Below are 12,662 nucleotides of genomic sequence, written 5' to 3'. Positions count from 1 at the left end.
AAAAAAAAAGGAAAGGACACAACTACATTCACCATTTTTGTCCTTCCATGCTTTCCATACATTTGGATCAGGCATCCCAACCCAGTCTGACAGGCCTTCAATGTCTTCTCCCTCAAACTTTCTTTTCAAAATAATTTATGCAACAAGCACTGTAAATGGTATCCCATTGACCCTTATACTTTTTGAGTTTTACTTAAAAGAGTACGAAAAATCATGACACTACAACACATACTGAAGAAGAAATCACTTCCTTCATTCTCAAATTCTATCAGGGATTATATACACTAAAAAGACTGAAAAGACAAAACCAGCACAGACAATATTTGAAAACAGACATCTCTTCTTATCCTATTTGAATATTATAAAATAAAAGTGGATGCTCTACCTGGATGTGTTGCGCAGATATATCAGGGGATGCAAAAAACAGCTGATTGACACCTGCAGCATCTGGAGTTGCTAGGAAAACTTTTCCAGGAGTAGATTCTTGTCTGGCAAGGATTACCTTGCTTGGGGTAGAGCCATCATGATTTGTTAAGATGAACTGCTTGCCTGTTGTGCTGTGATCAAGTGCTGTAACAATCTGTATCTTCTGGCCCGTCTGCTGATCTGTGACAATCTGATAAATGCATTATCTCAAATTGTTATGGTATGTTAAGTTCATTTTGGGGCCCTAACTTGCACCAAAAAGAAAGGGACTTTTGTGTTTGACTTCTATGTACAGGACTGCCCTCTCCCAGTGAGTTAAGCTCAAGCAAAAAACCACTGAAATTAAAACATATACATAAACACACTTTAGAGGTGTTTGAAATCTTAATCTAAAACCACATTCAAATTTTGTAAATGGTCCACATTTTTTTTTTTTTTTTTTTTTTTTTTTACAGACCACTGAACAAACTCAATACTCTCACTCCCATGAATTTTAGAACATTAGAAAACCTACTCCAAGTTCTAATGCTCATTCACAATCACTCCTCTAGTAGCTCTAGTCCTCTAGCAACCACCAATGAACAGTTATTCTCAATTGAATATACCAGGGGTAACCAAGATCCAATCCCTGGACCTCTGTATTCTGGGCCTATGGGGAGCTGGATATTTGGCAACAGGACAAATGGCAATAGTGTTACCAGGGAGTCATTTGAGTTGGGCACCACTGGAATACATGCATTTATTTAACATCCTTGCACATATGCCCCTGCTAAAGAAGATGAACTAAATAGTTATATTTCTCCCTGCCACCTTCTCTTTCTTTTAAGGAATGTTTTTTGGCAATAAGTTTCTTTTAATAATCAAGAATATAATTTTTAAGGATAAAAATATATATTTTTTCATTTATTTCTTATTTTCAAATAAAAATAAAGCGGGTCTGTATTCATTTATGTTTTGGTAACTGTACATTTTGCCAACATGTCAGAAGATATGAATCTTAAAGATTTAGGTACAATAGTTAAGGCTGAAGCCAATTTCTGTTATAAATCCTATTTCTAATTACTGCCAGTCTCTCTCTCAACTTTGTCCAGCAAAACAGGTCTTTGATGAAGGATGAGCAATTTATTTAAAAAAAAAAAAAAAAAAATCAAAGAGAACCTTTCTAAACAGAAATGCTCAGCCTATTCATGAGTTATAGGTCAGTAGAAATAACCCTAATTTGAAGTTTTTACTTGAAGTTAACTTTAATGCCCACCTGTTTCTTGCAGATCTTTGTATGTTCTCTATTACTACAGGCAGTCCTCAGACTTACAACACAATTGGTTCCTGAAAATTGCATCTTAAGTTGTAACTCTGAACCAATTTTTCCCAAAGGAACTATGTTATAAATGGGGGATTGGTTCCTTTACTACAGTCAACACAGCTGAATCCAGCTGGTAAGTCTGTTGTGGTGGGGGAGGGAAGGCGCTTGTGGGGGCAGATCAACACCTCCACAGAGGGAGGAATTGAGGCTGGGGCTGGGACATGGGTTGGGGCAAGCACTGCGCAGGGAGGCGGTGGGGTGGCTTGTGCTGCTGTGCGCCACCTGTCTGGGAGCTGCTTGTGTGGTGGCTTGTCCAGTGGCTCTCATCACTGCTCCCACCGCCAGCCCCCCCTTCCCCCCCCTTCTTCCCCATGAACACAACAGACTTACCAGCTGGATGCAGCCGTGTTGACCATTGTAAAGGCAAAACGGGAGTGGGAACCTCGAAACAGGGTGTCAGTTTACAAATGTTGTAAATACCGTTTGTCTTAACTCAAAAAGTCGTAAGTCGAGGACTGCCTGGTATAGTATTTTGAGCAGGGGTGTCAAACTCATCTGGCCCACAGATGAGTGGTTCAGAGCCAGTCTGACTGAACTGGACCCACAGACCAGCCCATTATTTTGGTCCTACTCTGACTGCCATGTGGCTAGGTCATATGGTCCTGGAGACACCACTGCGAGCTGCACGCAGCTACTCTGGGGCTGTGCTACACATAGTAGCCACTCCACAGGCATCATGCAGGGCCATCTAGTGCACTCTGCATGCTACCTGTGGGTCACTGAGACCCATAGGCAGCACCAGGGGCTCCATCTTTGACACCCTTGATTTAGACACTTCAGTCTTTCACATGCTTATTACTCATAAGCCCCCTGGTGGCGTGAGGTAGAAATAATGGGTGCCGCCAGCTGGGGGTGGGGAATATGCTCTGTCAGAAGCAGAAGCCAGCAGTGTATTACTTAAAAGTGGCTCTGCAGCATTTGTATAGATCAGGTGCTTAAGTGGGGCTTTTTGGTGCTTTTATCTAATAGCTGATTCAATCAGCTATTACATAGAAGTGCCAAAAAAAGACCACTAAAGCACCCAATCTTTACACATGCTGGGAAAGCCAGGTGCAACTAACATGCTACCTTTTCTGGGCATGTGCTGGGCTTGGCGTGGGAGCATGCTGAGTCTAAAGTAAAGCACCATTTTTGGTTCTTTTGACACCTGCAAGCAGCCAATATTCCCATTCATGGGTTGGGAAAAAAGGGCATAAAAACTAGAGTGAAGCTCAAAGACGACCAAGAAATCTTTGACTCACCTGAAAACTGAAAAATAAGTCTCTCCCTGGCCCAGGCTAGCACGCTTATCATTGCTTTCTCCTTTAAATTTTCACCATGGTTAAAAATACATGCATAGTTTATTTCAGTGGAGCCAACCTTTTTGACAAGAAGTGCCACACATTAGCCCTGCATCCTTCCTGAGTAACATTCCAATCTCCTTCTCTTACCCAAGCAGCTGCTTTGCTTTCTGCTCCCTGCCCTATCTGCCACGGTGTTGTATCCTCCTCAATCTGCCATTTTCCACACACACAGGCTGCCTGTGCCCCAGGCTGGCCACTTCTGATTTTTTTATTTAAAGAAAACAAAGTGTACATACTATAATACAGAATCACTTTCTCCAGTTCAGTAGATGCTTTACATTATAGTTTATTTACCTGTACACTATAAAACAATCAAAGAACTCCTTCCTGGAATTTTAGCGATCATTCAGACATATTTGACTGCTTATTTTTAGTAGATTTCTACTGTATGTTATTTTTGTATGTCTATCAAATCTAGATAAACCCCCCCACAAACACACTGCAGTCAATAGGGTTCTGTGCAAAAGTACACGAATCCATCTAAGCAGACAACTTGAGGCTAAAAATCTATTAACTAGAAAAAAAGAAGAAAAAAAAATCGCTTATAAAGCCACCCTCCACTGTGAATATCTCAGAGTTCAATAAGGTATTGCATTTCTTAGTAATCTGAAGCTGAATTTTGCCACAGGATGCATTTGATTAAACAGGGAAATTATTTCATTATTTTGAGTAATGAATGTATGATTTTTCACTTGTTATTTCATTTACAAAACTCTGTAGTACTCCAGGATAAGTTTCTTCTCACTGCTTTTCAAGTCGTATTTTTTTTTTATATTCAGAAGCCTTAGCTTCCAATTGGGCAGCTCTTTAATACATCTGTGAAACTGCTCCATGCATAAATTAGAGAAATATGAAGTTATTCAGTGTTTTGTTTTACTATGTTTAGGTATACAGAACCATAATTACAATATACTTCATGTAAACAGAGCCAGGTGGGAGCCAGTATTATCACCTAGTAGTAAAATAACATTTGAGGGGGTTTCTTTCCTGGAAAAAAAAATATCAAATACTTTCCACAAATTAAACTCCCGAAGTATTCTGATTTGGAACCACTAAAATATTTTGTTTCAACATTGCCAAAATGTTTTGTTCAGAATGTTATCATTTTAAAATTAAATAAGTGTATATATATATTAAATCAAAATTTTAAAAAATTAAATAAACTCGAAGTTAAACATTCTGAACATTTCCTATTGAAATTGTCTTTGAAACAGAAGTGCATTTTTCAATGGAAGACTACTAGAAAAATCTAGTAAATTTCTACCAGGTCTCTCTGTTATTGCTAAAAATGATCTGTATTACTGTAGTGCCTGGAGACCCAATTCAGGATTTGGGTTCCATTCTGCTATGGTACATACTGTCATGGGATGGGGTCCTGCAGAATGGCCGTGATCTCCCCAAGGCCCCCTTACTGTGCCAAGTTGGCCCAATGGGCACCCTCTAGTCACGCCCACCATGTCTTTGATGGTATGAATGATAGGGAGGTTGCCTTTAAGTCCTCTTGGACACGGTCTTGATCGAGTCTCTGGACCCTGTGGGTTTTCCGGACCTCTGGTGGGTCCTGCTCCAGAAAACAGATGTCACAACGGGTGTTTCGGGGCACCCTAGCCTTATGGGCTATAAGTGGCTCCTTTACTGTGCCCCAAGCCTCGCAGATGGTACTGACATTGTTTGGTCTGAGCTTTGTTGTAATTTGGCCCCCTTATCCTCCCTGGGCTCTTCGCAGCCCTGTCTCAGTCTGTGCCTCCCTGGCGCTTGGCTTTCCGCAGCCCTGCACAGTACTGCACCCTCTGGCACCTGGGCCTTCTGCAGCCCTGCAAAGTGCTGTGCCCTCTCTGGCGCTGGGGTCTGTGCACCCCAAATGCCACGCCCTCTCTGGCACCAGGGTCCCCATACTGCCATGGGCCCCCTATGAGGCCTTCTCCGTCCCCTAATAGCCTCATCCAAACCACCAGTCTTGTAAACAAAAATCAACCTGCAAGCCCCAAGGCTATAACATAAATTCAAGCCAGCTGGCTATAACATCATTCAAACTGTACCGGGGAATGCTCTGCCCCTCAACAGTATTAGAAGCCGCTCCTGCAGTAAGGCCTCTCCCCTTTGCTTGCTCTGGGAGAGCTCCTTCCCCTTTGGCTACTGGCAGGGAACTGCCTTTCTGGCCTCAGCCCTGGGGCTTATATGTGAGCCAGGCCCTGCCCCTTCTGGTCAGCTGACCACTGGCAGGTGTGGGCCACTAGCTCGTTCTGGCTGCCCTTCCAACCAGCAAGGGCTCTTCCCCTAGCGGTTTCAGCTCTTTAAAGGAGCAGAGCACACTAGTGCCTTGCGACATACAAATACAGCGAGTTTTCTGTCTATTCTGAAACAATAGGCAATGAGTGACTGAGACGAAGAAAATATGGGATGGGAAAGTAGACAGGAAAAGAAGACCATTCAGCTACCTTCGGTAGTAACTGCATGATTTGAGAATTCTTGAAAATACCAGTCCCTTTAGACACCAAACCCACCCCAAAATCTCCAATTGATACACAAGCAAATATTCAATTTAACAAATTCATTGTATGTGTACTCCCCACTTACAAAATATGTGCTTCCCCCTCCAGTGACTGGTTTACATGATAGTTTATGACTCTCTAGTGTTTTTATGCTAACTGAGCTGCATCATTTGGCTCAGGCAGTTTAGAGGCTTATGGTTTTACATGAAGAGGTCTATGTACAATCTTGATGTTGAGAGCACATAGGCACTGAGAAGGGATTTGGAAGATGATGATGAAGTGGCCTCATGGATAAAAAAAGGGCTGGCAGGCCATAAATAATACCTAGGATAGAAGAAAGCATGGAGACAGTGAAAGAGAAGAGGACAAGAACAGATACAACTGATAATTCATATTGGTGGAGCAGAAAGGCAAGGGAGATATAGTAAGAGGCAAAAGCACAGGAAGAGAGGGGCTGAATCATGAAAGGCCTTGAAAGAGGAAAATGCTTGCACACAAAGCAATGAATTAGGGAGCACTGCAAAAATAAGTGAAGGTTGAAGTGAAAACCACAAGCAGTGAAGATGACCTTAACAGCTGTATTTTGATTAGCGTGTTTGTATGCAATCATAAATAAAAAATCATTTGCAAGACAAAGCGAAAAAGAATTTACGATGAGATCGGAATAGGACCCCTACCTCCCACTTGCAGGGCTTCAAATATACTTTTTTAAAGAAAGGTTCCATTCCTAAAGTGCTCTAATCCACCTAAACATGGCAATGGCCTATACTAATATGTTAAATATCTACTGAATATTGTCTGTGGGTAGGAAGTTGGGAAAAAAATATACCCTGATACCTAAGGTGTGATCTCTGATGAGAGTGCTAGGCTGAGTGATGTTTGTTAGTACATCCAAACAATAACCATATGGAGACTCTATCAAGGAGTTCAGAAAAGTTAGTAACACATTTTTGTCACACACATCCACAACTATGATCCATATAGAATTTTCTAAAATACACTGCAAAACCTTTCAAACACTGCAATTGAAATGTAAAAATATAAACATAATTAATCCTTTTAACAATATTATTTCTGTAACTATGCATAAAAAAATCCTTGGTAATCAACAGGTATTTTCTTGGAATTCAGTGTTTTGTTCAGTTTTAAAGAAACAAGGCACTTACAAGAGTGCAGGCTGTGCAACCCTTCAATAGAAAGCAAGTGACAACATGAAGTCCAATCACTATATACCACAGAGGAATTTGTCATCCAGGGTATATTTCTCTTTACATTGCAGAAAAGAACAGGAAGTAATTAAAAAGGAAGGACATGTGAAAAAAAGAAAGAGGTAGGTAGGGACCTACCAAATTCATGGTGGAAGTGGCATGCACAGCATCTCCTTTAATCTTTCATGTTCCTCCACATGCCATCCCCCATCCCCAGCCGTTAATTGGCAGAGGTGTCCCACCACTCCCTCCTGATTGGCAGGGAAGCAAAAACCATGGTTTTAAACATGGTATGGTTTTTGCCTCCTCGCCAGTCAGCAACAAACATCAGGGCCTCCAGGGCCCCTCAGCCAATCAGTGGCAAGAGGTAAAAATGGCGCCATATTTAAAACCACAGTTTTCGTCTCCCCGTCGATCGGGAGCAAGGTGCAAGCACATGGCCTCTCCACCAGTCAGTTGGGTGGAGGGTGTAAAGGGAAACCTGCAAAATTAAAGGCGAGGCCACGCACCCCACTTCCACCGTGAAGTAAGGGTAGGTCTCTAAAGACAAGTGTATCGTATTACTGCAAGATATTTTAGCTAACGCATACCTGTATGCGTTGTGGTAAAGACAGTCCTGAATCGCCTGGGACAATCTGAATTCTTTGTGCTGTTCCATCCATTAGTGTTTGTGTAGCACCTCCTTGGGAATGCGTAATCTAGAAAAAAACAAATAAATAATCAGAATGACAGCTATGTGAACTTACTGATGCATCACCTTCAGATTTGGCCTATGTCAGCTTTGGCAACGAAAGAGCTCTCAAAGTATGAAGGCAGCAGCCCACAACTTAATTTTACTAGTTAAATTCTGACAGCTAAAAAAAAATCTACTGGTTCTACAATATTAAAGTCATTTCACAATAACTCTGAATACAAAATTTGGCATATGTTTTTTAGGTAATGCCTAACTGGGAGAATAATCAAGCCACACGGGTTAATCAGGCTGCTTATTTTCTGATTCAGTTCAAGTGTTACTGATGGAATAAATGCCTGGGTGTGATTTCAATCAGTATTTGTTGTTTGATAGTGATGGCACTACTTTTATTGCTTCTGATAGCACAGACTATTCAGGAACAAGACTTCAGCTTTTTCCCCTCAAAGTTTTAAATAACTGCTGTTCTGTCCCAAAGGTGGGCAGAAAGGGAGGCATCCCCCTCTCAATGCCAGAGTATTTAGCTGCACTCCCTTTTTTATTTATTTAGTTTGGGAAGTCCACCTTTCCCTTCCCAGCTGTCAAAACATTCTGGTTCCCCTCTGGCAAATTTTACAAGGCAGTTACTCATTTACAATACAAAAAATATGCAGTATATTAAGTGGGGAAGCAATGGAAAATAGTTTGTAATTTTAAGCAATGGAAAATAATTTTAATTTGAATGTAAAAACCAAGACAAGCGATACTGCACTGCGCAATGCTGGCCCCTTCCCTACCATCCACCCCAAGGTGCAAGTGCAGCCCGTTCCACCACAGAGCCCAGCCAGGGTTCCAGGGCCTGGCCGGAGGCTGCTGCAGCTGTTGGCAGCCTCCCAGCTACCTGTCACAGTCAGCCCAGGCTTTGGCACCTGCAGCAGCCAGCCAGGAGGCTGCCGTTGTTCGCACTGTGGTCCAGAGCCCCAGCACTGGGTCTGTGGTGGTGGTGGCTACACATGTACCTTGGGATGCACAGTGGAGGTGGGGCCAGGTTTGCTCTGCCCCAGTTCCCTTCCCAGCGGTGTGCCCCAAGGTGCACATGCAGCTGCTGCCGCCACAGAGCGTAACTGGGGCTCCGAAGCTATGCAGCTATTGGTAGCCTCCTGGCTGCCTGCCATAGCCAACCTGGGCTTTGTGCAGCTGCTGCCTGCCACAGAGCCCAGGCTGCTCGCAGCAGGACTTGTAGCCCCCTGCCACCTGCTGTGAGCAGCCCAGGTTCCATGGCCAGCAGTAGCTGCCCAGAGCCCAGGCCAGCTGTGGTGTGCCGAGCAAACTGGCCTCATGTGCTGCATGCTGGGGGTTTCTTGAACTCTGGTTTAAGTTATGGTGGTATGGGATAATCCTGCCTCAGGCATGGGGTTGGATTAGATGACCTCTGGAGGTCTCTTCCAGCCCTACTTCTCTCTCACCCTGTGACTCCACATCAAAACCACTCAATATGCTGATTTGCTAGAACACAGCAAGAGAGACTGGTTGGAATAGCTTGGACTTTGTAGCTTATATTGGTAGAAGAGGCTTGCGTCTTTGGAGTAAGTTACCTAAAACATTTTTACACACCAATGAATTAAATGTACAACCTAATTCTTAGGCTAAGGATCATAAAGAAAGAAGGCATGGGTTCATCACTGATACAATTGTACTTGTAAAGTACTTGTTAAAAAAAAAAAAAAAGATCCCTTCAGGGAATATATGATAACCCTCAAAATGACCTGTCCTGTTAGTAATTTACATAGTAGTTGATGTTGTTACTTCTATAATTGTATTTTATTTCAGATTTTTCTTTTTCACATTTTGCAGTCCACATATATATTAATATGCATGAATGTCTTGCATTCAAAAGCTTGTCCAACTCTCCTATCTTTTTATTCTACCAGCTGCATAGATATTGCCCTAAGAGATCCTTGCTTCTCACATAATTCTTGGACCATAAAAGCTACATCAACCTAATACTATATTCATTCATTCATGCATATATGTATGTATGCAAGTATGTGTGTGTGCGTGTGTGTGTATAAAATATACACACACATATATGTATGTATATATACATACATATATGTGTGTGACTGTGTATGCATATTTTACACACGTGTGTGTATATCTATTGATAGATATATACATATACACACATACAGTTTGTATATGAGGTTAGTTTTTCAATAGTCTTGATTTCTTGTAGTTTATCCCACAGTCTTGCGATCCCCACCCCGACCCCGCAAGAAAATCCTGTTTGGGGCGGAGATTAGCTTGTTAGCTTTATGCTTGCAATAGACTGATTCTGCTCCAGAGGTTGAATTTTTGACCAGTCTTCATCCAGGAGCTTTAAATCATCCTTTTTAATATCATAGGCCCCAGCCTTTCAACACCTTATGGATATATATAATGGATTGTGCAATATGAAAAAAAGTCTTGAACTCTTGAACCAGAAGTAATGAAATGCTGAAAACACAAAATTACTTATGTATACCAGGACTAAATTGCAGCTGTTCTTTAAAGCTCTCTGCCTCAAACCTTGCAGCAGAAGGAAAAGTGCTAATTATCCTCATAAAACAGTGCCCATTCCACACTTTTTTGGAACCATGTACTATATATGCATCTATTACTTCTGTTATAAAACCTTATTCTTGGTCACAATATAACCAGTGCATTTGTTAAAAATTGTGTTTTGAACAGAAGCTAATCTTTCTTATGAAACTGGAATTTGGCAGTACATGCAAATGAACTGCTATGTAATTATACAGACTTACAGATTACAGACTACTGCAGGCTTCTGATGGACAGAATTGCTTGACTAGACTTGAAGATGACCCCGAGGTGGGGATAAGAATTCCCATATGCTCAACAGGAGGTAGCTCAAGTTTTATGGAAAGTCCATTCTGTATAACACTTCATATATGTTAATCTTCTTAAGATCCAGCTACACAGTACTCTTTTTCTTTAAAAGAGCTTCAGTTTTTAAAGGATTTTACAAAAACACACACATCTTAGTGAACTGTTCCACTTATTTGATCAAGTATGATTAGAATCATGACTGTTATTTTGCAAATGTTTTATAAACAATACCTAGAAATTAAAACTCTAAGGGAGCTCTTGCTGACTATGTTCTCTCATTTTCTTAAAAGCAAAAAATAAAATAAATCTTTGGGTTTATATGCCCTAAGCTGGATTTTGTTTCTGAACATAATAAAGACTGTCAATGTTCAAGAGAATTCTGAAAGCTATTGGAAAGAGCGGCTCAGCTTCCAAGCAACTTGAAACTGATCTTCAGTGGTGAAACTTGCATCAGATATGAGCACAAGCAGACAGAAGAATAATTTCATCCTGTAGGTCAATTACAGAAGAAAAATGTCTATGAACACAAGTCGATACCTGAAAATCTGAGAACACTGGATCGTACCCCCAACTTGCAAACAATATTGGCAAAGACTGAGCATATACTCAAATAGAAGGTACATCTGCCACCCAGTTAATTCTTCAAAATAAACCCTTCTGCTTATGACCGTTGACCTTAAGTCAGCTTGAACTTTCCACCTCATTTCTTTCAAATGGTGAAAAAGGAAAGATACTCCTGCATTTGGAGGTAACAAGACTATACAAGTGTTATATGAATCAGGATGAAATTTTGACTAAAAATCACACTCTTGGTAACCATAAAAACATATAGAATCAGAAAGACAGCAACTTATTGATAGTGCCAGAATTCCAAGAGGAAACACTACTTAGTTGTAGTGTTGGTAGTCTGCCAAATATAACAGGAGTCTTTGCACTACTGATACTGGTACAAGTTGGAGACACCCATGAGTCAAGGCAAGACTTAACTGCTCCAAACTAGATTTCTGCATCTGCTCCAACATCCTTTTCTCAATAACAAAATCTAACAATGGTAAATAAAAGCCTGAGCAATAAGAAATGAAAATATTCAATTAAGCAACATTTTTACCACTGCCTGGTTATTATGCTAGAAGTCTGCCATCACAAAGGGAAGCTGTAACAATAGTATGCAAGTCTAGTTGGACTTATTAGCAATCTGTTACATACCAGAAGCACCCTCCTACTTTTCACACACCAAAACAATCAAATCCACAAAGATGCGAGACACAAAACTAGCCGCTGTGAAGAGTGTGCAGCTGTTCTCTCACTCTAGTTTAACTGTGTGATAAAGGAAGACAGCTTTACTATTATTGAACAGTGACAGGTAAAATACAATAACTTAAACAACACTGCTTGCTGAGACATTGTCAGGGAGAGCAGATGGGCACTGTTACTCCAATAAAAGTGGCCTCTTCTCAACAGAAAAAAAAGATGTAGTTAAAGGCAGCTTGGCTGGCCCATCAGCTGAAGAATTTGTCTTAATTTCTCTTTGTTTTGCTTTGCTTCTGATTTTGAAGTAAATTTGACTACTGTGAAAAGGATGAATTGGGTACTGGATTTTTTTTTTAAAGTTATGTGCATCTGAAATTAGCCAAAGATAGATTGAATTCTAGAGTCATGCTTGATGTCTTGGGTCTGTATTCATACTGTGTTGAATGGATGGGGTCCATTATATTAAAAAAGATGATCTACAGGTTTTGGACAAGACTGTGGTCAAAAACTCAACCTTTCAGGCACAGTCAATCTATTGGAATAGCAGAGCTAACAACCTCATCTCTGCCTCAAACATGATTTTTTGCACGTTGGGGGTGGCAGCTATTCAAGACTCTAGAATGGACTATAAGAAGTCAAGAGTACTAAAAACCTAACCTCTTATTGTAAGCCACCACAAGCCTTGTTAGGAGTGGAATATAAATCAAATAAATAAATAAATAACTTCCCATTCATATACAAACTGCGCTTCAACCTGCTTTCTCTAATACACTGCTGCGCGTGCGTGCGCGCGCACGCACGCACGCACGCACGCACGCACGCACGCACGCACGCACTTATCTGCAAACAAAATGAAACCAAAGAAAAGCCAGCCTCACTGCAATTTTTATGCATCTGAAAGCTATGCTACCAAAACAAAACACTATCATCCATACACAGTTCTTGCCTGGGAACAGGACGAAACCCAAAATGAATCACATGGGAAAGAAGTTTGTGATGTCATTTACTGCACCACTGCAA

General features: G+C 41.1%; 1 protein-coding gene across 4 annotated transcripts in view; it reads right to left on the bottom strand.

Annotated features, from left to right (window-relative positions):
* The window catches only part of NR2C1 (nuclear receptor subfamily 2 group C member 1), a 102,416-nt gene that overhangs the window by 46,464 nt on the left and 43,290 nt on the right, over positions 1 to 12,662 (bottom strand). For all 4 annotated transcript variants that reach the window (XM_019515071.1, XM_019515068.1, XM_019515070.1 and 1 more), the window contains 2 exons: positions 7,423 to 7,530; positions 386 to 616 (listed from right to left, as the gene is read on the bottom strand). In XM_019515071.1, coding sequence (XP_019370616.1) covers positions 386 to 616; positions 7,423 to 7,530 — 339 coding nt within the window. The remainder of the gene's footprint in view (positions 1 to 385; positions 617 to 7,422; positions 7,531 to 12,662) is intronic.

This window comes from Gavialis gangeticus, unplaced genomic scaffold (assembly GCF_001723915.1).
Source record: "Gavialis gangeticus isolate Ggan-Ray unplaced genomic scaffold, GavGan_comp1, whole genome shotgun sequence".
In the NCBI taxonomy this organism is placed as follows: domain Eukaryota; kingdom Metazoa; phylum Chordata; order Crocodylia; family Gavialidae; genus Gavialis; species Gavialis gangeticus.
Note: the sequence above shows the minus strand (reverse complement) of the source record. Positions and strands in the feature narration are given on the sequence as shown.